General features: G+C 30.8%; 2 protein-coding genes across 3 annotated transcripts; one reads left to right on the top strand and one right to left on the bottom strand.

Moving 5' to 3' along the window:
• Nucleotides 1–7,352: 7,352 nt before the first annotated feature.
• Nucleotides 7,353–14,156, bottom strand: LOC125818144 (monocopper oxidase-like protein SKU5). 2 transcript variants are annotated; one of them, XM_049497680.1, is made up of 9 exons: nt 13,706–14,156; nt 12,374–12,483; nt 12,024–12,294; nt 11,793–11,931; nt 9,137–9,500; nt 8,514–8,879; nt 8,354–8,432; nt 7,889–8,079; nt 7,353–7,674 (listed from the first exon to the last, which is right to left on the bottom strand). In XM_049497680.1, exons 1-9 carry the CDS (start codon nt 13,835–13,837, stop codon nt 7,566–7,568), a joined length of 1,761 nt encoding a protein of 586 aa, XP_049353637.1. In that variant the 5' UTR covers nt 13,838–14,156; the 3' UTR covers nt 7,353–7,565. The 2 variants fall into 2 exon arrangements, with proteins under 2 accessions (XP_049353637.1, XP_049353645.1); XM_049497688.1 differs by lacking the exon at nt 13,706–14,156 and having other exon boundaries at nt 12,024–12,299.
• A 2,037-nt stretch (nt 14,157–16,193) lies between these two features.
• On the top strand, nt 16,194–20,285 carry LOC125818040 (uncharacterized). The gene is made up of 5 exons (XM_049497550.1): nt 16,194–16,315; nt 16,799–17,033; nt 17,148–17,843; nt 18,213–18,300; nt 19,774–20,285. The coding sequence occupies exons 1-5, from the start codon at nt 16,194–16,196 to the stop codon at nt 20,283–20,285; spliced, it is 1,653 nt and encodes a 550-aa protein (XP_049353507.1).
• Nucleotides 20,286–23,616: the final 3,331 nt, after the last annotated feature.

Here is a 23,616-nt window from a genome sequence, read left to right as displayed (position 1 = left end):
AATCTTCAAATATCAATCCTCAAATTAAGAAATTAGTTGTTAAAGGTCAATTTCCAGTTTTAATCATAATTTTTAGTAACATTCAATTAAATCTCTTCAAATTTTTGCACTTCAAGAACCCAACAGAAACTAAAATTTTCTCACACATAAGCTCTCAAATAAGTAGTTATTTTTGAGTTTCAACACAAAAAGAGTGATATTAGGAGTTTTTCAACATCATTCAACCTTAGAATTAAATTTTTAGCCTCAGATTTGATGACCCCAAAACCCAAATGATGAACTCGATCCTTCAACACGCAACTACAACCTCAAACAAACTTTAACACACTTTGAAATTGGAGTTTCAAAGTCTGTACAGCAACTCAAACAAGAACAATGAAAGAACTATTTTTGGTATTTTCTAACTTTTTTTGGTGATAGGGCTCAACAAGGAAGAACAACATCATTGACAGGAGGGACTTTGTTATGTTGGATTGCATAGGTGGACTACCACGCAAGATCCAGCGGCAAGGATAACACTTAAAGGACATTTTTTGTCCAAAACATAGACGACAAGGTTAGTTTTGATTCCAAAAATAAATGAAGGATAAATGTTAGCTATTTCAAATAGTTCGAGAGTAATTTTAACTCTTTTCCATTTTTTAATAAATTCATTAACGTAGAAGGTGAAACTCAAACTTTTTTTTTTTTAATTTGATTGAAATTTCTAGCAAATTGATATAAGTATTTGAAGGTTGGAAGTATGTGAATATTTAAGGATTGTATTTGAAGTCCTGAAGTTTGAAGGTTTGAAGATATGAATATTTGAAAATTGTATTATAGTTGTACCAAAATTGTATTAAACATAATCAATAGTTGTAATTTTGCGTAGCTTAAATTTGACCGGAACGAGGAAACTAGAAGCCAAGCTCCCACATAATCAAAAACCCTTAATCCCTAAAGGCATCACCAACGTCCATGGACGTTTCGGCCACTAGTCAGCCTTGCGTGGCTGGCCGTGTCTTTTCTCTCACTTCTCCTATAACCTTTCCTTTCCTTTACCACTCCAATTTTTCAAAAAAAAAAATGATTTGCCTAACGTCACTAATACTTTGCCTAGCGGTACTGCATAAGATAATTCTAATATGGGTGGGAAAAAAGTCATGTAAAGTAAAGTTTGCAGAGTTGGTGAAGCCCAATATTTTTAGTAATCTTCAGCATAATAAAGGAGTATAGATTGATCCTACCGCTACAACAATAGAGTTCCGAGAATCACGTGGACAGTGGAAGAAGTTCACAAGATGAACATTATGGGGAATCTACAACTTGCCATAGTTGGAAAATTTTCCTATGCGTGGGACAGAGGAAGAAGTTCATAAGATGAGCTCATATTAGTAGTGCATTATTTTCACGTGTGATTGGATTCATGTGTGGGGATTGTAAGATCTCATAGGTAAGCTCTTGATACTCCCATGTCGCACGGATTAATTGTCCTATTAATTTGATATTTTGTAGATGTTGCACTGATTTAGGTCTTTTCCATCATTTGCAAAGTGGGAGATGTTAGATTTTGGATCATGGGTCACCCATGTGAATCGATCCGACCCGATATATTTTAAGAGAGGATGAAGATTAAAAGTAACTTCTGATGAGAAGTTATTGTAATTTCGAATTTAAGTGGGAACAGTTTTATTAGAATTTCAAAACAGCAAATCAAAAAACTTACTTACAAAAAGGGGTCCAACTTTCCTCAAGAAAACATACGTAAGAAATAGTGAAAAAGAGATATTCAAAAAGTTTATGATTTTCTCCCCAATAATATCTACAACCCACAAAGACATATAAGTTTGTGAAATTATCTTTATTTTCTAGTGAATCAAAGTGGACTTTAATTTGGAGCAAATATTCTGGCTTTTGTATTTTCACTCCGCTGCACAAAAGGTACACGAATCAAGTATTATGCCTTTATTAAAGATTTACATAAATAAATAAATAAATTGCAGATATGTTAAGACTTTAGTAGCCCAACATTCACTATCATATAATACTAGTAAAATTATCCGCGCTTCGCGCAGAAATTTAATATCACGGAATTTATAAAATAATATTTAAAACTATTAGTCATTAAAACTAAAACATTATATTATCTTCCATACAAGATTACGTAGTAACAAACATTAATAATGTAAAGGAAAATTAAAATTATTACATCTTATCATTTATCCTTAATAACATAAGCATAAATTAATGACTGTAAAAATACATATCAGGATCTGTAACATAAGCAATGGTGTTAGTGAGCCAATCAAACGGAGCAAAGTATACAAATATTTAATTGTGAAGAAGAAGAGGGTCAGAATTTTCGTTGTTTTAAAATGAGAGGAAATCCATCTATTTATAGACAACAAAGAGTAGTGTGAACAAATGTTTATTGTGTCTTATCGGAAAGGTTACAACTATTTGAAAAAGTTACAATCCATCGAAAAGGTCACAATCTTTCATAAAAGTCACAACTTTTCATAAAAGTCGCAACTCTTCATTAAAGTCTTAACTTTTCATAAAAGTCACAACTTTTTCATAAATGTCACAACTTTTCATGAAAGGGAAAGACTAGTTTTGGAAATAAATAAATTAAAAGGGAATTCTTGTTTGTGGTGGCGCCACGTAGGCGGGCCTAAGGTTCTCTTTTATATATATACTAGTATATGTGCCCGCGCGTTGCGCGGTTAATTGAAAATAATCATAAATTTTAATTTATTAACAATTTAAAATTTTAACTTATTATAAGATAATATTGTAAAATTTATTTGAGAATGTTTAGCATCTTGATGCATTATAATAGAATATTTATGTAAATAAATCAATATATAAGCTTAGTTCATTATCTAAATTTAACAATGATAGTCTTTTATCATTATTTAATTTATTTAAAATGTATATTATCCTCTTGTTAAAATAATAAAGATATAAGAAAATTTAATAGTTTGATTTAAATAAAACATATCTAAGAAAAGTCCTATCATAATGCTAAGCATACAAAAAGAGTTTTAATCACTTGAATATCAAAATGTAGGCATGTTATTCACAATTTTATATTTTGTCTTTTATTTTTTCTTAAAGTCATATATCAATTATGTGTTATTTAAAAAAAATATAATCTCTCTCTCTCTTTATATATATATATATATATATATATATATATATATTATATGCGATTGTTTACAATATAATTCTTACAATTGAATGATACTTTCATAATTAATATTTTAAAATTAATTTAGTTTTAGTTGATTTTATATTTTATTTTATTTTATTTTGTCTCTTTATTTTTTCTTTTTAAATATGTGTTTATTTTTCAAATCAAATATAAAAGTTATATTTTAATTTGAATAATCATACACCAAGCAGACTCTTAGTTAAACATACTCCTTCAATCACCGTGAATTATTTTATTTTTGAAATCATAATTCAATTTTACTTTTAGAATATATTAGATCTGAATAATTTTTTAAAAAAATATTTCATTTTTTTCAAAATAAAATAAATATATCATATATTCATCAAATACTTTTTGTATGCTTCTCTTTTTCTTAATGACATTTTATACTGCTTATTTTAATTTTTTTTTTTTTATATATATATATATAGTCAAATTTGGCTAACATTTTTTTAATTGTATATTGCAATAAACAATTAAGATTTTGGAGAATTTTTTTAGGAAGAGGATAATGTAGTTAACTATTATCAAAAATTGAATTTTTAAAAAATGGCAAAAAGTTAAAATAATATTTTAGTGTTTGCAATTTTTATTTTTATAATTTAAACTAATTTTATACTCTAAAAGTTTTGATATTGAATGAGAAAGTAGTATGTAGTGGAGTCATATTAATGTGTAGTTTTTGTTGATTTTTTTATGTGTATTTTTCATTTGCTTCTTAATTATTTTTAAAAATAATTAAATATATGTCAATCAATAAAGATAAGTATTCTAATAATTATTATTATTAGAATAATTATTTATCTTTTAAAAAATAAAAAAGAGTTATATTAATTGTGGTAATTATCTTTAAAAAGATTATGTTAATAAAACACGTACTTTTTACTTCTCCTATTATATATAAATTGAAATTATATATAGATTGAAGATTAGATCTGGATAATTTTGAAAAATATTTCATTTTTTCAAAATAGAATAAACATCAAATATTCAACAAATAATTTATGTATGTTTCTGTTTTTCTTGATTACATTTTCACTACTACTTATTATTATTATATAGTCAAATTTGGCTAACATTTTTTTAATGTATATTGCAATAAACAATCAAGATTTATATAAAATGTAGAATTTACCCTCCGTACAAAATTGATTCAAAGTGAAATTCTAACCACTTTGCTATTATAATGATCCGTTTTTAAGGGAATAATGTTGTTTTATTTATTACTAAATTTTGAAAATAAAATCATTTTTAGTTAATAATCAATTTATGTATGTATTAATATCTAAAATGGATTTAATTATTTTGATGTGATTTATGACCAATAAAGTATACAAAAGTTTTTGTTAGAGGTGTTATCTTTTAAAATGAGAAACAATAAATAAAATAATGTAACATCATATTAAAAAATATAAATATAAATAAAAAAATATTATTAAAAAATTTAAAATTTTATAAAAAATAAAATTTTAAAAATATTATGCCTTCTATTCTTCAAATTCAATTCATCTTTTGTGTTTAGTCTAAGTTGGTATGAGTAAAATTAGAATCTAAATTTAATTTATTTTCATTCTACATTATGTGATCATATGTCAATTATTTCAGTATTTTTTCTTTTTGTTCCTTACTTATCATATGTCATTTGATTCGATCCCTCTTACCTATTATGATATTTCTATAGATAAATATTTTTATTATTATTGAATACACTTTAATTAAATGATAATTCTATCATACGTGCCCGCACGTTGCATGGCTATTTTTAAAAATAATAACATATAAATTGAAAATAACTAATAAAATTTATTATGCAATTAGTAATATTTGTAAAATGATAATATGAATCATTAAATTATTTAATTGAACACATTAAATTAATATTTTATGATTTTTTTTAACTGAAACAAATAAATTAGTTTTGAGTCTAAATTTTGTTTTTATTTTTTCAAACATAGATTATCAAACTAATTAATCTATCTCAATTTAAAGTTGTAAAATCAAATTCAAAATTCAAAATTATAAAGTTTAAAAATTTCTCTCAATAATAACATAATATAATAATAATAATTAAATAAAAAATATAACAAAAATTATGAATTTAAAAGATAGACTTAAACCTTTTTATTTGTTCTTGAAACATCTTCTCAATCACTTTATCTGTTAGATTTATGAAAAAGAGTAACACAATAAGTACAATTCATATCACAACAATCATATACAAAAATGAAGCTACTATAATGATTTTTACAACGAAAATGTTAAAAAATATGATTAAATTAAAGTTACATATACAAATATAAAGATAAAGCAACATAATAAGTACGATAGTTTATACTATAATCATCTTTAGATTAAAATAAAACCACAACCAATTATTGTTCTTCAAAAGTCAAACACCCTAAACATTAAGTGATATTTTGATTTTGCACAAACAAATATCTAAGAAATGACAATATCTTCATTTTAAGATCATCTTAAGTCTTTCATTATCCTAATCATTATACTTACACATTGTTATTATTATTTCTGAAAATAAAAAACTCATTGAAGTCATCAAAGAAAATGAAACCAATATTGAATAATTCATGCCAAAAAAATTTAAATAGTATTTTATACAAAAAGTTTAATCCTAAACAATTATCATCATTATCATAGTAGTAATTCATGTACTTAAGATATTAAAAGATGACGTACATGATCCACTGACATAAAATTCTTCAAAATTCATCCATTTTTCTATCATCGGTTTTTTTGTTTTTCTTCATCGCATTGGAGAGGTGATGATCCCTTCAATCATAAAAATAATTACAAAATAAACAATTCAAATAGAGGGCATATATAAACATACAATACATTAATATAATTATTCTTTCTTTTATGATCTTAGTGAGTGCAATCATATTTTTGTTTGAATCCTATTTTTGTTTGGATGTCATTTTTTCTTAACATGTGTTTGGAATAATATTTTGAAGAGTTGATTTTAAGAAGATATGAATGATGAATTTAAGAGTAGTATTGTTTCAAAGACGTGCCTTATAAGCTTTAGATGATTTTTAAGGATAAGGTTAGTTATTTTTTGAAATTTAAATTTTAAATTTTAAATTTTAAATTTTAAATTAATTATTTAGGTAGCTGATCATGGCTAATTTTGTGCTTTTTTTGAGGACGTGGGTTTTCTCTTTTTTTTTTTTTTTTGGATTGACAGTTTTTTCTTTCTTTCTATTTTTAAATAATAGTGGAGTTATATTAATGTGTAATTAAGCTGATTTGTAATTTAATTTTAATTTTTTTTAAATCTGTTTTTTTAAAATTAAATAATTGAGAAATTTTTGAATTGATTGTAATAATTACTTAAAATCATTTCTAAAATAAAATATGTTAAGAGCTTGTGCTGTAAAATAAAAGTTACCATTAGTTTCTTAAAAACAAAATAAATAAATAATTATAAATTTGTAATTCCTAAAATTTAGGAGCATTATCTGAAGCATTTATCCGTAAACTAAAATTTTCAACCTTTTAAAAAACTATTTAGAACTCCAATACTTTTTACGTTTTTTTAAATTTTAATAATAAATGCAGATTTACACTTATTTTCTATTATCTAGAACTGTTTTAAAACTATTTTTTAAAATAATTTTAATTATTGAAAACTAATAACTACCCACTAAAATCACTCCTTAAAATTCTTTTAATTAACGTGATGCATGATCCTTTTTTGAATTTTAAAACTAATAACTATCCTCACTTCACAATTAAAAATTTCATATTTAATATTTATTTTCAAATTTGAAATTATTATGGGGCACTAAAACCACCCCTTAAAATTCTCCACTAACTTTGATAGACACCCTTTTATCATATAACAATCCGATAGCACTTCTCTTAGCTTTTTTGTATTCTTCAAAAGCTTCTCCATCCTCTGCTTTACAATTTCTGTAACACTCATTTTTAGCTTTAATGACTTGTGTATAGTCATTCCACTATTAAAAGATAGGAATTCAAGTAATCAAAATAATTTCATCTTATTGAACAAAAATGGTAGCAATGAGCCTTCATTGATCAATGTGTTCCATCAAAAGTGTAAACATGCATCCAAAAGCTACAAAGCATTCAATTGAATGAATTCATACTACCAAAAAGGACATGCTTGTAAAGTGCCAAGAATAATGTTCTATTCTATAAATACATTTGAATAATATTGAATTAAACCATACAAGAAACAGAAAATTGATTCACAGTTGACGTGGAGATGCCTAAATATAGGGTTCAGCTAGTTATATATTACAAGGCATAAAAAAAAGAAAAAACAATTAAGCCCAAGACTCATTCTGTGGCAATTTCTATTTTCTTCTGCCTTTAGGACAATTCGTTACCTCATAAAACTTCCAAGCAGTGATACAACAAAACCTATAAAGATCAGATTCATTGTTTTCATCAACGACGGTGCACTAGAGAAATTTACTCTCCGAGCTTGGTCCCTGTGGAAGTGTGAGATACTGTAAGAGTACTTAATAACTGCAATTGCCAAAAAAAAGGGTATACATTTCCCTGCAGACACTAACATTCTCTACATTTTGAAATATTCAGTAGAAACTTACTAGTTTCCACGAAAGATAAGAACTAAGGAGAAAACTCACTCCGGTATATGATTAAGACGTAATAGCAATTAGAGATCTAAGACAGACATCTTACTTCTGTAAAGGTGACAGTGCACCACAAAAGATGGTGTTTGCTGGAACTGGAAGCTCTGAGTTCTCCGGATTCACCACACTAACATAAGTTTCTTGACCAAGGTACCACGAGTCAAGGTTTTGAGCACGTAAATTCCAAATGCCAGGATTGTCTAGGAAAACTAAAATGGCAGTCCAAGCACCTGGAAACACCTGCAGGAGAGAAAACTTTCCTTTTGTTTATAAATGAATAATTTTCACAAATACTAGCATTAATTTTCAACAAGTTATGACAAAGAAGACAATGAGGTGAGACCAATATTTTGTTTTGAAATAAAGAAGACAAAAGAAATTTTATCTTTGCATGCTTCGGAGCAATTAGCATCTTGGTAGAAATTACAATAAATATTATGGTGACATATAAATTGGAAAGAATGAACCTTTTTGCGCAATATCTGTTCAAGAGAAGTAGACAGATAACTTTAACCTGGGTAGTGCATCGAGCAACTCCATCCCATTTGTTGTAGGTGCTTCTACTATTCTCCGTCCATAGCCCGTAGTCCATGCTATTGACATTTTTGAGAAAGAAAAATTGAGATTTCTGATTCCAAGTGATTCAGGCAACTGTATGAAAATACACTACTCACCCGACAACAAAAAACGCGTAGCCGTCAAGGTGATAGCTCTGAACAGTTGTATCATTGTTTTGGAATATGATTTCCACGAATGCTTTGTAAGTACCATTAATTACTGATGTATCAACTTTTGCCTGCCTGTTCATCATTTTATTGGGGAAGTCAAGCTTGAAAACGCCTGGGATGTTAAATTGCTCAGCAAGTTTTAGAGGTGTTGATGGCGCTAAGTATGAAATACCACTGAGAGTAGTGCGCCATTTCCCCTCTATTAGCTCTGCAGGCCTATTATGAAGGACAAAGACATCAGTCACAGTGATTTCACCATATTTGAAGGATCCTTGGGGGTTTGGCCGTGCCGCACCAGCAGAAACATTCCATCTGCAAAATATTGCAATAACAATTTAGCTAACAGATACTTGAAAATCGAGAACCTCACATTTTTCTTTTTGATTTTATATTATTTTGGGGAGGGGGTTGGGTTAGAGGAGAGTAAACATCCTGTATCTCTACTTTCGGAAACACAAGTCGACAAATTGTTCAGTAAGAAGATGAACAACTTTCCATAACTAATGATGCACACAACTAACTTGGGGAGATAAAATAATGTAGCGAAGAATAATTACAATTTCTACAACCTTATGGATCTTGCTTGACTCATTGAGAAATATGTGTCAGATTCCATAGGAGGGTCTGGAAGAGGACCTGAAGCGGGTCCTTGCGAATTTGAGTAATGCAAGACAGAGACTCCTACCAACTTTGACAAATCAGAAGAATTAACAAAGCGTGGACTAGCAACAATGTAATAATCACTGCTGGCATTTTGATCCATTGTAACCAGGAATGAATATGATTGACCGACGTGGATATCCAAGCTTGTGTAGTTCTGTTGTACTGTGTATGAACCTTCAGTCTCCACAAGAAGAAGGTTATGACTTTGGATTCTGAAATTCAAGCTAGTAGAAACACCAACATTATGTACTCGAAGGCGGTATGTTTTTCCTGTTATAATAAACATGACAAAAGACATCTGTGATAAAAAGAATTGAAGTATATGTAACTGAATGAAAATTTTCAGGTGCTAATATGTCACTTCCCAATGAACTACTAAGTGACATGTTAGGGATGCGTTGGAAGTCATTAATTTAAGTATTTAATTATATTTTTAGCTGCTTTATTTATTATTCTAGAATAGGGTTTAGTTTTAGAGTTTCATAAGGATTAGGTTAAGTTATAGTTATTAGTTTGGAATAAGATTTAGGTCTCGTACTTTCATAAGAATTAGACTTCCTACTGATGTAATAAGACTCTTAGGTTAAGTTATAGTTATTAGTTTGGAATAAGATTTAGGTCTCCTACTTTCATAAGAATTAGACTTCCTACTGATGTAATAAGACTCTTATTTAAAGGGGTTTTTGATGAATAAATCAGTAACTCATAATTAAGCAAAAATTGAACTCTAAGGTTTCTGTCTCCCTTTAAAGAGCTGAAGAGATCGGAGTTCTCTCTTTTAATGAACTCTAAGGTTTCAGCCTCCCTTTAACGAGCTGATTTATATATTGCCCTGTGAATCGATCCTTCCCTAAAGATTCATAACAATTTGGTATCAGAGACTAACACAATGGGCGATGAGTTCCAGATTTAGAGAAGAACGTGCCATTACAGAAACCCTAATAGACTCTAAAATTGCAGCAATGGAACAACGCCTCAGCAAAAAAATTATCCAAGTCATCCAAAAACAATTGTCTAGATTGGGAGTTGGCTCCACAAAACCAGCAACCCATAGACTTGAGTCATATAGCGCCCAGACAACTGGTAGATCAACAATTCTTGCTACTAAAGGTAATATACCGCATAATCAACTAGCCGATAAGAATCATCCAACAAGTGGTAATTCACCTTTGATAAGTTATGCAAAGATGAATTTTCCTACTTCTAACAACATCAACAATCCATTAATTTGGGCACATCATTATGAGCAATATTTTGAGCGATTTGAACCTCATGAAAGTAGCAACCTGATGGGCAAATTAGTCATGCTTCAGCAAACTAATAGAGTCGAAATTTATCAATGTCAACTTCAAGCTAGGGCTGGAATTGGATAAGTTGATACTGATCCAGATTTTCTGGATGATTACCCCGAAACTTGAGCTTGAGGACAAGCTCTTTCAACGTGAGGGGAGTAATGTTAGGGATGCGTTGGAAGTCATTAATTTAAGTATTTAATTATACTTTTAGTTACTTTATTTATTATTCTAGAATAGGGTTTAGTTTTAGAGTTTCATAAGGATTAGGTTAAGTTATAGTTATTAGTTTGGAATAAGATTTAGGTCTCGTACTTTCATAAGAATTAGACTTCATATTGATGTAATAAGACTCTTATTTAAAGGGGTTTTTGATGAATAAATCAGTAACTCATAATTAAGCAAAAAGAAAGTTATTGAAGTTCTCTCTTCCATTGAACTCTAAGGTTTCTGTCTCCCTTTAAAGAGCTGAAGAGATCGGAGTTCTCTCTTTTAATGAACTCTAAGGTTTCCGCCTTCCTTTAACGAGCTGATTTATATATCGCCCTGTGAATCGATCCTTCCCTAAAGATTCATAACATGACAACATTCAGTACATATCATCATTAGAAGAACAGAGGAATTTTTCGAACCCTTACTTGAGTCAAGTACAGGATCTCTCACACAAAAACAATTATAGTCAATAGACACTCTTAATCATTTAGTGTTCACAAGATCTTAATCATTCAGATATGTATTCAGATTCAAACGTATTAATCTTAATGAAAACAAATGAGGCCTTAGTTTCTGGTTAAGGATTTCCTCAATCTGTGATCCTCTAATGTAAAACAGGCCTTGTGCCCCATATGTTCAAACTTGAGTAAAGATACAGGTCAAGATTGATGATTAAGCAGAAGGTCAAATTTACCCCTCTACTTTATAATATTAGTAAGATACTAAGATTCATCCTCCGTTGTAGTATGTGGCCAAATTAAACCCCACTGTTAGCAAAGTTTTCAATATACCCTTAATCTAACAGATTCCGCAAATTTCCCTTTTAATTACCCATATATCCAGCCTTGCTAAATCCAAAGCAATAGAATTTTGTGTAGTAATCTAAGAGTTAAGCCTTTAAAATGCACCTCAAATAATCCTCTATCAATAATAATTACAATTAAACTTCAACAAAAAGTGCCATGCAATGGAATGTAAAAATGTAAAGGTATTAAAATCCGACTATGTACTGAAACAATACAGATAAAGCCCCAACGAGAAATAAGAATGTAATAACCTGGTTCTACATTAACTGTCTGGTAGGCTATACCGCCTGATACAACGGCATTGTCATAATGGTAAGGACCTAGTCCATTGATTAGGATACCATCAGGAGCTCCAAGGCCAACTCCAGTTTCAATTTCTTTTCTGAGTTCCTAATGCCCAAAGCTTTTATAAGTGAGCCACAAAATTGTTAAGGATCTACTTTTTACAAAAATAGGCTGACCTGCTAAAATTTGCAACTAACCTTATGACTCTTTATAAACCAGTCACTAATAAAGAGTGTGATGTCCCCATCTGGTGTCGAAAATGGCAGTGGAATGACATTTCTGTTGTTTATAGTGATCCCTCCATATCCACCAGCAGCTCTCTGTAAGCTTAAGGAAGGGAAATAAAAGAAACTGCCTATCTGATCTTTAACTTGAAATTCATATGTCCAATTCCAGCCAGCAGGAATAGGACAATTTGTGCCAGATACACCATCTTGCCATGTATCCTTTCTCTGCTGGATGCCATTCCTGCACTTAATTATCATATTTATGTTCATTACGGCATTTAAGCGCTTGTAGATATATCATAGTGGGTTTTATGCTTTACCATGTAAGAAGCATCGGCTCATCAAGATCATTTTTAACATTGACAACCACATTCCAGTTGGTAGTGACATTCAGAATGGGTCCTGGAAATTGACCGTTTATTCCAATCACCTGAAAACATGTAAATCTTCATATATTACCAACAAACATGGGAAAGCTAGAAAGGGTTGCAGCTAATTCTCCTAAAGAAAAGATCTATTACATGTTGGCTGCTATAATCCCACGTTTAGTCTTCAAATTGTAGATTGTTGGAATGAAGCGCAAATATTTGAAAACTAGATACTGACCAAAAAAAAACAAACGAAGCACTTGCTGATCACCCAAACAACTCTTTACAATGTGTCAACACTGGTGAAAGTCAAACGGTAAGATAAACTAACTTGCACATAGTATAGTAGCAACACAAGTAAACTGGAAAAAGCTATTGACTAGATAAAAACATAAGTCTGTACGAGAACAGGACAGAGTAACTGGTCACTGATCACCTAAAGAACTCCTAGGATGTATTTCAAAGTTCACCAGCAGAAAATTTTGACTTCCAACCTCTAACCATCGATAAGGCATACTTAATAGAGAAAATCTAGTTCAAATTAGCAACAACTTTAAGCACTTCAAAGTATGAAATGGTGTGATTCAATTATTGATATAATATGACACGTGGACCTAACTCAACCTCAAAAGCTGCCCAGTCTATATAAGGAGACCATCAGTCCATTCACCAACCAAATGTGAGGGGACTTTTACCCACTATAACGCCCCCTTTAGGCCCAGGCTTAACTGGAGCGTGGACCGAGAGCCCAAACAGGGATGGGCTTGGCTCAAATACCACGTAAAAATATGATACATGTGACTAACTCAACCTCAAAAACTAGCTCATAGCTCATGAGGGGAGAATTGCCCAAGTCCATATAAGGAGACTACTAGTCCATTCACCAACCAATGTGAGACTTTTATCCACTCTACCAGAAGGTACCCTTCAAATCCACTATAACAATATAATTTTCTTGCAATCAAATCCAACAAAAAAAAAAAAAAAAACCTATCTCAATTCAGCATCTGAAAATGGGCAGGAACCCAAAGTTAGCTATTTTACACAGTACTAGTATGTAGCCCTTAAATGCCTAAGAACATCCTTATAAACATATTCAGACACCTCTACACAATGCATTTTAGTCACAAATCTTGCAAAATACTGTATTGATTCCAGTTCCCATTGCAACCAAGGGAATTATTCAACACATGTTAAAGTTGGGAAGTGCAATTTAATTAAAGTAATAAAAAGGAAGTTGATCCAATATATGCATAGAAAGAGAGATGAGAGAAAGAAAAGAACCTGCTGCTTAACTCCTAGAGGAGAAGCTGTAATGAAGGAAACAGTCCAGTCAAAATATACATAAGGATCTTCTGCTAAACAAAGTGTTGTGAAGCAGAGAAGCAAAAGAAGATAGCAATAATATGACAACATTTGATTACAAAACTATTATTTATGCAGCTTTCTTGTTATGATGGGTATCCGTAGCTTCGGGATCTTCAGTTTTTTACTTTAGCTTTGCTGCTTCTTGTTTCAGTATGTACAATAACATGTGATGTTAGCTTGAGGGTTTGAGGAAGACAGCTTGTATCTCTGAAAGGGTAATGTCAAGGACCCACATCTTTTACTTGTTGGAATCTACAAAATCAAATCCAAAATTTGAAAATTATTTGTCTTTCTTTTGCTTTTCAAAATTCAATGGCTCACAACATTTCTGGATCTGCAATACTCAAGCACCATTACGGAATTTTGATAAATTGAAAAAAATTACTAAGATATAAGGGGTCGTTTGGTGTGAAGGATTGGGACAAATAATCCCGGGATAAATATTTAGTGGCACTTTATTTAGTGTTTGGTTGGGTTGTTTGGGATAACTTATCCTGGGATTAATAAATAGTACCAGGATAAGTTATCCCTCCAAAAAGGTGGTATAGTAATCCCATCACAATTTGTGATGGGATAAATTTATTAAATGACAAAACTACCCTTCAAACCCTTTATGATAAGTTTCACAAACACCGCTTATGGTGTTAGCTTCCAATTTTCTTCTCTTCTTCATTGTAGTAAGAAGAATCACTCTTTGATTTGGGTACACTCAACTTTTCATTTTCCATTGAAGCCATAGATGGGTGATTGAAGAACTTCTTTACCAATAACCTTCAACTTTCAAGTTTCTAACAAGGTAAATTTTTTTTATTTTTCAGAATTTGTTTCTCTTTTCTTTCTTTGTCATCATTAATAATTCTCTGATCTATTGCATAATAATTTGGATACACTCATCTTTTCTACTTAATGGAAGAAATCAAAAAAAATAAAAATTCTAGAATGTTATGTTTTAGGGCTTTTGTAAATTTTAAATCAAAAAAATAAATAAATCTAGAATGTTATGTTTTAGGGCTTTTGTAAATTTTGAAAAAAGTTTGTTCTTTATATGTGCTTGAAATATTTGTAAACAATTTCAAGTTGTCCTCATTTTAAAGTTGCCCTGTTGATTCTTTTTAATTGTTTTTTTGTGTGTGTGTATTAACTCTTTTCATTTTTTAATGAACAAATAGGTTTTCTTATGGATCATCAACTACAGTCCGATATGAATGTTTTATCATACTTGAGGAGATATTGTGCCAACAATTTCTTGTTATGTTTATTTTTCTTTTCATGGTTATTCATGGTATTTCTATAAAAAGAAATAGGCATGTGATTAGGTACCTTATGAGTAGTCGAGTTCCTAAAATTATATCTCATTTAAATTGTATTATACAAGACAGTGACACATCATGTATTGATAAGTTAAGGATGGATCGAAATTCTTTTCACACTTTAGTTCTCTTAACTAAGGAAGTTGGAGGTTTGACTGATAGCAAATATATGTCAAGTAGTGAAAAGTTAGCAATGTTTTTAAATATTTTGGCTCATCATGAGAAGAATAGATCCATTAAGGTTGATTATATTAGATCGGGCTGGAGCGTAAGTCAAGCTTTCAATGAATGCTTGAAAGTTATTCTAAAACTAGCTCCACTGTTACTTGTTAACCCCAAACCGGTGCTTGAAGATGAGCTTGACGATCGATGGAGATGGTTTAAGGTATATGCACTTTCAATTAGGTATCTATTAATTTATGTAAAAGTAAAATAAATATAATTTTACGAAGAAATTTTTGTTGTTTGAGATAGTGTTATAATTTTTTTATAGGGATGTCTAGGTGCATTGGATGGTACTTACATTCAGATTAGAGTTCCATCTAAGGACAAACCAAGATACAGGACAAGAAAAGGAGAAATAGCAACTAATGTACTAGGAGTTTGTGATAAAAATCTTAATTTTACTTATGTATTACCTGGTTGGGAAGGATCAGCGGCTGATAGTCGTGTATTACGAAATGCTATAACTCGAACGAATGGTTTGAAAATTCCCGAGGGTAATTCTATACATATGCTCACATTAAAATTATATCACAAAAATAATGTTGTATAAAAGCAACTAATTTCTTATTTATATTATAGGTAATTATTATTTGTGCGACGGAGGATATACAAATGGAAATGGTTTTCTTTCACCTTACCGAGGTTATAGATATTGGTTAAGGGATTGGCAAGGTGAAAATCCACCACCTCAATGTCGAGAAGAGCTTTTCAATATGAAGCATGCTAGAGCTCGTAATGCTATTGAAAGGACATTTGGTCTCTTGAAAGGACGTTGGGGAATTCTTAGAAGCCCTTCTTGGTACTCGGTTAAGATACATAACAGGATTATTAGCGCTTGTTGTTTGATACACAACTTTATTCGTAGAGAGATGGAAGTGGATCCCTTAGAGATCGATGTGGAAGAACAAGTAGAATATCAACAAGATAACATTGATGTTGTTGAATCATCTCAAGAGTGGACCACATGGAGGGATGAGTTGGCTCAATCAATGTGGAATGCTCACTTAAACAATTGATCTTTCCATTATGTTGTGCTTGTTATATGTTTTATGCTACATTTGAATTATTCTTCCCTTTAGTTTTTGATATTCTTGTAAGATGCATCGACTTTTAGCTTTTTATGATATAAGAAACAATTACTTACATTAATTTATAATGTGTTTAATTTATTTCTTTTTTGTGTTGTATTTGTATGTTTTTAATTTATTGTTTTTGTACATTGAAGTGTATGAATTTTTTTTATGATGCTAACTAATGATTTGGAGATACTTTCGCTTTTTATGATGGTAACTAATACTAACAATGATTGTTTCACAAAATTATTCAGACAAATGGAAATTCAGAAATCTTCAATGCAACCACCAAAAAGATCAAGACGAAGACGATCAACACCGTCAACTCGAAGGACATGGACTCCTACGGAAAAAAGTACTCTTATAAATGGTTTGAAAGAGTTATGTGTTAATGGTTGGAGAGCTGATAATGGAACTTTTAGGCCAGGATATCTGATGGAGTTGGAACACTATTTGCGTGAACATCATCCTGAAAGTGGCTTGAAAGGCGAACCACATGTCAATTCTAAATTAAAATTTTGGAAGAGAAGTTATGCAAGCTTAAGTTTACTAAAAGGTAGGAGTGGTTTGGGATTTCAATATAGTGATGGAACTATAATTATTGATGATCCAAAAGAATGGGATAAATTTTTAAAGGTAATTAATATTTTGCTATTAGAATATTATTACTTCATATAGATATTTCTTCAGTCTTCATAATTTATAATTAATACATATAAAATTGTCATCTTTATTTTATTGTTTGTCTAGGATGAACCTGGTGCAAGCAACATGAATTCTAAAAAATGGCCACTGTTTGCGGATTGGGAGGAAATTTTTGGAAAAGATAGGGCAACTGGGGAACATGCAGAAGGGCCACTGGATGCTGTTGAGGATATCTTAAAGAGTCGAACATCAGGACTTTCTACTGATATGAGTTTAGGATTTCTTATCAATGTTGATGACGATGAATATGAAGATGAATCTAGTCATGGACCTAATGCACCTACTGAAGAAGCTGAAAATACTGATACAGGACATAATTTTACTCAAACAACTGAAAATGAATATGCTGGAGGATCTCCTCGTGAACATACTGGACCATCTGAAAAGCAAGGTAAATATGCTAAAACATCTTCTTCTAGTGTCAATGAAAAAGAAAAAGGCAAGAAAAGAAAGAGGGTTGTGGAAGATGTTAATGAAACATTTCTCAAGAGTATGACGGAAGTTATGAAAAGCTTTACTGAAAGCCAAGATAAAAGAATTGGTTCGTTGATAGACAAGATTGGAAATCGTGACCACTCTGATATGCGTGGTCAAATTTATTCCATCATTGAATCTCCTACATTTGATTTGTACACCATAGAGCAACGTATCAAAGCTAAAAAGGTTATCTGTGAAGATGTCAAAAATATGGAAATCTTTTTACGTATGGGTGAGCTTGAGCGCCAAACAATGATGTTCATGGTCGTCAATGATAAACTTTGAAGTATGATAAGCTTGTGTATATAAATGGTGGCACTAGTGTGATAGTTTTTGCTCAACTAAAAGTTTCAAATCAAAACTTTGATTGGAGTGCCATTTTTTGATCCTCTAGTTATGTTCACACTCTTTTGTGTATGACTAATGTAGGTCATGAGGATGCTAGAATCTTTTGTATATGTAAAATCTATTAAATAGATTAACTCTCATGTAAAAGCTAAGTTTGTTGTAAGTTTGTTACTAGTTATCAATTTTTGTGCAGTTGCTTATGTTGCTTCCCTATAGTTTTTGTCTCATTTTTTCTACTATGGTAGACCAATTTTTGGTCTTGTTTTTTCTGTTGCTTTGATGCAGAGCTTTTGTTTCAGTTTTGACAGGTGTTTTGGTGAATATTTACTGAAATTTTACTCTTGTTTTAGCTGTTGTTTTAGTTGTAGTGTTGGTTGGTTTGTTGTATCCTGCTGGTGCCTCTGTTTAATACTGGAAAATGTTTACTGCTGGTGCCTCTGTTTACTGCTGGTGCCTCTGTTTAACAACATACAGCAGCATACACGCATCATAACTTATCCCAGCATAACTTATCCCATTATAACTTGTATTCAAACCAAACGACCCGGTGTTTTGGATGCTATCAATAAGTGGAAGAATCCAAGAACCTAATCCAAGTTTAACTTGGTTTTCATTTGCGCGTCAGCCTCCTTTGTGTTTCTCCTATTTCCAAAGTTCTTTCCAAGTGTGCAATTGTTGTAATATTTTCATTTTGATTTCTTGTTCCTTGATCTATGTGATTAGCTGTAATTCCATTTCCTCAAGGAATCCTTCATGCACTTGGAATTTGCTTTGTTCCTGATCAACAGTTTCAGTAGTATCCTGTGAAGGACCTAATTCCTTTGCTTCTTGCAGTGTACTTCTGTAGTCAGATCTTGCAATAGACAGTAAGGAATTGGTTCTTCAGTAGTTCTTTGCCATAAACACAATAGACATGTTAAGGAATTGGTTCTTCAGTAGTTCTTTGTCATAAACAATATCTGCCATTATTGAGACATGTTTAACATCCAGTTCTTGCATCATGTTTGTTATATTTGTTAATCATCAAAACTCCATATGTGGCATAGCTAAGGACTCATAGCTCATAGCTCAACATGACTGACCTTCAATTATCACCATAAAGTTTCTGAATTAGTCTACCTCCTATCCTATGGCCCTCTCCATGAATTGAAGCTTCAGTACTATCGTAATAGTAAATTATTTGAACTGAATATTATGGCCCTCTGGTACATGAGATAATAACTTTGGTGCATACATGATTTCTTCTCAACTTGTATTTGTAAAATGATAATGCATCGCTTTCCACTTTTAGTTCCGTTTTTTCTTTTGAAGTGTAACCTTGATATTGCAGGCAAATTTGACTTGGGAACATATTATATTGTTCTACAAGAGAGTGTTAATTGTTGTGAATGTAGTTACATCAGTTATTGCAGCTATATAGTTACATCAGTTACCACAGCTAACATTAATTCCATTGAAGTGAAAGATTTTTGGACTTCTCATAATAAAAGTGGAATACCTACAATCGTGTTCAGTTAGGAATCACTAAACCCATACATGCGCCTTTTGATGCATATGGTTCAAAAAAATTGTGAATCAATGTATAGATTCTAGTGCTCGTTCTTTTTTTCTAGAAAGGTTCTTTCTTACTTTTAACGAAAGGGTTTTTCTTCGATTTTTCAATAAAGACGAGTTTTTACTCCTTCTATATATTTTTGATTTTCCATTATAAAATTAGGCTATTCAATGAACTCAAATAAAACGAGGTATTTTCATTGTGTAATCATCAGTGAAGAAGTTATTTTAAAAAAAAGTTAGTGAAGTATCAATTATCTTGGGAATATCTGTGTTGGATTTATTTGTCCAGAATTTGATTTTCAGGCAAATAGTGAGCATCCTATTGCAAAAGCAGTTGTGGACCATGCCAAAAAGTTACGCCTGAAGCACGGTGCTGAAAATGAATTTCACTCTGAGATAAAGAACTTTGAAGTGCACACTGGAGCTGGCGTAAGCAGAAAAGTTGGAGAACGGAAAATCCTAGTCGAAAATAGGAGGCTTATGCATGCTTTCAACGTCCCAGTAAGCAGTGAAGTTGATAACTACATTTCAGAGCATGAACATTTTTCTCGGACTTGTGTTTTGGTTGCTGTGGATGAGAAAATAGCTGGGGCTTTTGCTGTGACTGATCCTGTAAAGCCAGACGCTGCACGCGTTGTTTCTTTTCTCCACTCAATGGACATCACAAGTGTCATGGTGACTGGTGATAACTGGGCGGCAGCAAGAGCAATAGCAAGTGAAGTGGGAATTCAAACAGTGTTTGCTGAAACAGATCCGCTGGGAAAAGCTGATAAGATTTTCTATGTTGGATGGATTGAGTAGTTAAATTTGGTTTTAACTAAAACTCTACCAAAGAAATATACAAAAAGTTAAATAAGAGGGTATTTTTGTAATCAAACCACTTACTTTTAGAAAGTATTATTTTTAGTACAACAAACCAAACAATCAATAAGAAATAATACCAGGATAATTAATCCCAGTATAACTAATCCCAACATAACTTATCCCAGCATAACTTATCCCATCATAACTTGTATTCAAACCAAACGACCCGTTAAGTGTATGAGTGTCATTGTGCTGGTGGTACAAGCTAGAGAAGATACCTGAGACCTGGGTTTCGAATCTAGCTACTGTTTTTTTTAGTTTAATTTAGAGCTCATTTTTTAGCTAAGATAATATTAATATACCCAAAATCTAAAATCCTAATTCGCTTCTGGGCGAATGGTCTTCCAGCTAATATTAGGGGAGGTTTTTCACTTATCATTGATGATGCTGTTAATCCACTTGCATTGGGATGTCTTTTTTTAATAGCAATTTCAAGCTAATCAATTTGCACGGATATTTTTTCATCACAACATTTTTGCAACTCCTGTAATCATAGTTATGGATGATTGTTATCTATGGTATTTCTTGTATAGTTAAGTTTAAAATGATTATTTTGATTATTATTTTAAATTTCATTATATTATATCGTAAAATTTATGTTATGTTAAAAAGTCTTATTTAATATAACAAGATCATGTTGTTATCATATTTTTTTTCCTTTTCATTTTCTCTTTGCTTATTATCTACTAGTTTATGAAAACGTGTGTTGTACATAATATAAATTTTATATCGTAAATGATATATTTTAAATAATACATATTATTGAACTTTCTTTGCTATGAAATTTTCTATTCATTGTTTCGTAGGAAATTATAAATCTGTAACTTTAACTTTTAAAATGCATACTCTTTTCTCAGTTTATCATATTCATTTTTTAAATAATAAAAAATTACTTTCACTTTTTATAAAATATGTTTGTATATAGTATTTTCATGTATGATATAAAATAGGGAAAAGGGTCTGAAAAATACTTTAACTTTGGTCGAAATTGTTGTTATGATACCAAATTTTGGAAAGGACCTTTACCCCCTTGTACTATTTAATAGTGTATTTTAAAGGTATATATGTATCTACGTGGACATCATAAATATTGCATCATTTTAAATAGTAATGTGTCCACGTGGGCACATATATACCTTTAAAATACACTATTAAATAGTGCAGGGGGCTAAAAGGTCCTCCATAAAGTTTGTATCGTAACAACAATTTCGGCCAAAGTTGGAGTATTTTTCAGACCTTTTTCCCTATAAACTATATAGTAATACTTTTTTCTTATACAATTTGATTTTGTATAAATCTATTTCCTTTTGCTTTTGTAAAATTTTCTATTTTGTTAAAAATAAGCAAAGTAAAAAAAAAAGACTAAGGGTCTGTTTGGAAAGTCACCTGGTAATTGAAATTGATCTAATTATTAGGGTAGTAATTATCAGTCTAATAATTACACAACTTAGTAATTACACTGATCTGTTTGTTTGCCATAGTGTTATTACACATGTACTGTTTGGATGCACAAATGCAATCATAAGATTATATCAAATTTTATAAATGAAAGTTAATTATTTAAAATTTATATTAGTCAAATGAGAAACTTTATAAATGTTTAAATTAAATATTTAAAATATATTGTCATTTGAAAATATATTAATTAATAAACATATGTTCTTAACTAATATTATGAAAAAATAATTAATTTATATTTTTCAAATTAATATATTTCAATTGAATTAATTTTAAAAACTAAAAGCACAAGATTTCTATGAAATCGCTCAAATCCACACGGTGCTAAGTAAACTCCCAATAGAAATCATAAAGTCATAATATCATATGCATACTTCCTTAGTCTTGTAACACCAATTCAATCATAGGCAGTGGCGGAGCCAGAAATTTTGCCAAGGGTGTTCAACCTTTAAAGAGTTGATAAAAAAAAATTAGCGGAGTGACTACACAAAATATTTTTTTTCTACCGATGAGTAGGTGCCCAAAAATTAAAATTTATGTGTTTTTTTTGTTTAAAAAGAGATTTGTATTAAAAAATACAGCTAGTGGGGATCGAACCCCAGATGTCCATGAGGTAAATGAGTGTGCCTACTACTAGACTATCTGCCTTTGTTGTGTGAAAAGTGTTCAATTTATAGTATATCCAAATATTAGACTATATTTTGCCTATATACCCGATATAATTTTCCGACGAAGGGTGTTCATCTTACTACCCTTACTAGGTTGTAGCTCTGCCCCTGATCATAGGGCCCAAAATCATAAGAATAGCTCCTTTAAAAATACCATAATTTCATAATATAATAGATGTTTTAGAGACACTTAATCAAAGCATCTAAATCATGTTAATATTTTCATAGTAAAATCACACTTCAATCGAAAGTGGCTAAATCACTGAAATCTTTCATAATGAAAATACTTCAATCAGAAGTAAACCTAATACCATAAAACATGAGATATTTTATTCAGAAGTAACCTAGAATCATAGCCATTACAATTCCTTTGTACATGAAAACCTTCCAAGCCTAATTCATCATTAAAATAGGCATATGGTATGTGTTCATATGAAAAATATTGAAAGCATGTAATTTGAATCAAATCATGTCTAATGAGATAAAGCATAATCAATTGAACCATAATTAATTGAACTCATGAAGATTCCTATTGTAACCCTAGAAAATTTAGGTAAAATTCATAAGAGAAATTGAGAAATCTTGGGACTCAATGGATGGAAAGGGATCCATTGATGAAGTTCCCACATAGCTTGGGTAATCAAAGTCCTAGCAATTGAGGAAAAGACCTTGGAGCTTGAAGAACCCTAGAAATCTCTTGAGAACCTTGAAGAGAATTTGAAAAAGATGATTTAAGGGATTTGAGTGAATGAGAGGGAATGGTAGATTTGAAGGGTAAAATCAATTATAGGTTTATTTATAGGATTAAAACAACATAATTTAAGAATTAAAACGATAGGACAAGATCCATATAACAGTGAACTTAAAACTACTGAACAGACCCTACGCATTGACCTACGATTCATAAGAACTTCTACGGACTGTATTTGTCATCTGTAGAACCTATTACTAGGACCAATATTTTGGTCAATTTCCATGAAACACTTCGTAGGGTCATCAAAACTTCTATGCCTCATAGGCCTCAGTCGTATAACCCAAAATCATCAAATTTTTCTTCAAGTCACATCACTTTCCACGTTCAGTATTTTTGACTTGTCAAATCTTCTACGGACCATCTTTATGGTCCTTAAGAACTTATCAGA

The sequence above is a fragment of the Solanum verrucosum genome, unplaced genomic scaffold, assembly GCF_900185275.1.
Source record: "Solanum verrucosum unplaced genomic scaffold, falcon-dt-bn FXZP01000898.1, whole genome shotgun sequence".
Classification (NCBI taxonomy): domain Eukaryota; kingdom Viridiplantae; phylum Streptophyta; class Magnoliopsida; order Solanales; family Solanaceae; genus Solanum; species Solanum verrucosum.
Note: the sequence above shows the minus strand (reverse complement) of the source record. Positions and strands in the feature narration are given on the sequence as shown.

What these genes read in the sequence shown, in the direction of transcription:
- LOC125818144 (XM_049497680.1), bottom strand. Translation starts at nt 13,837, where the DNA reads ATGTTGTCATATTATTGCTATCTTCTTTTGCTTCTCTGCTTCACAACA. An exon ending in CTCTAGGAGTTAAGCAGCAG is followed by an intron (nt 12,484 to 13,705) that starts GTTCTTTTCTTT and finishes ACATGTTTTCAG; the next exon opens with GTGATTGGAATAAACGGTCA. An exon ending in TACGCGTTTTTTGTTGTCGG is followed by an intron (nt 8,433 to 8,513) that starts GTGAGTAGTGTA and finishes AAATGTCAATAG; the next exon opens with CATGGACTACGGGCTATGGA.
- LOC125818040 (XM_049497550.1), top strand. Translation starts at nt 16,194, where the DNA reads ATGGAAGTGGATCCCTTAGAGATCGATGTGGAAGAACAAGTAGAATAT. An exon ending in GCCAAACAATGATGTTCATG is followed by an intron (nt 17,844 to 18,212) that starts GTCGTCAATGAT and finishes GCTTTGATGCAG; the next exon opens with AGCTTTTGTTTCAGTTTTGA. An exon ending in TTGTTTTAGTTGTAGTGTTG is followed by an intron (nt 18,301 to 19,773) that starts GTTGGTTTGTTG and finishes TTATTTGTCCAG; the next exon opens with AATTTGATTTTCAGGCAAAT.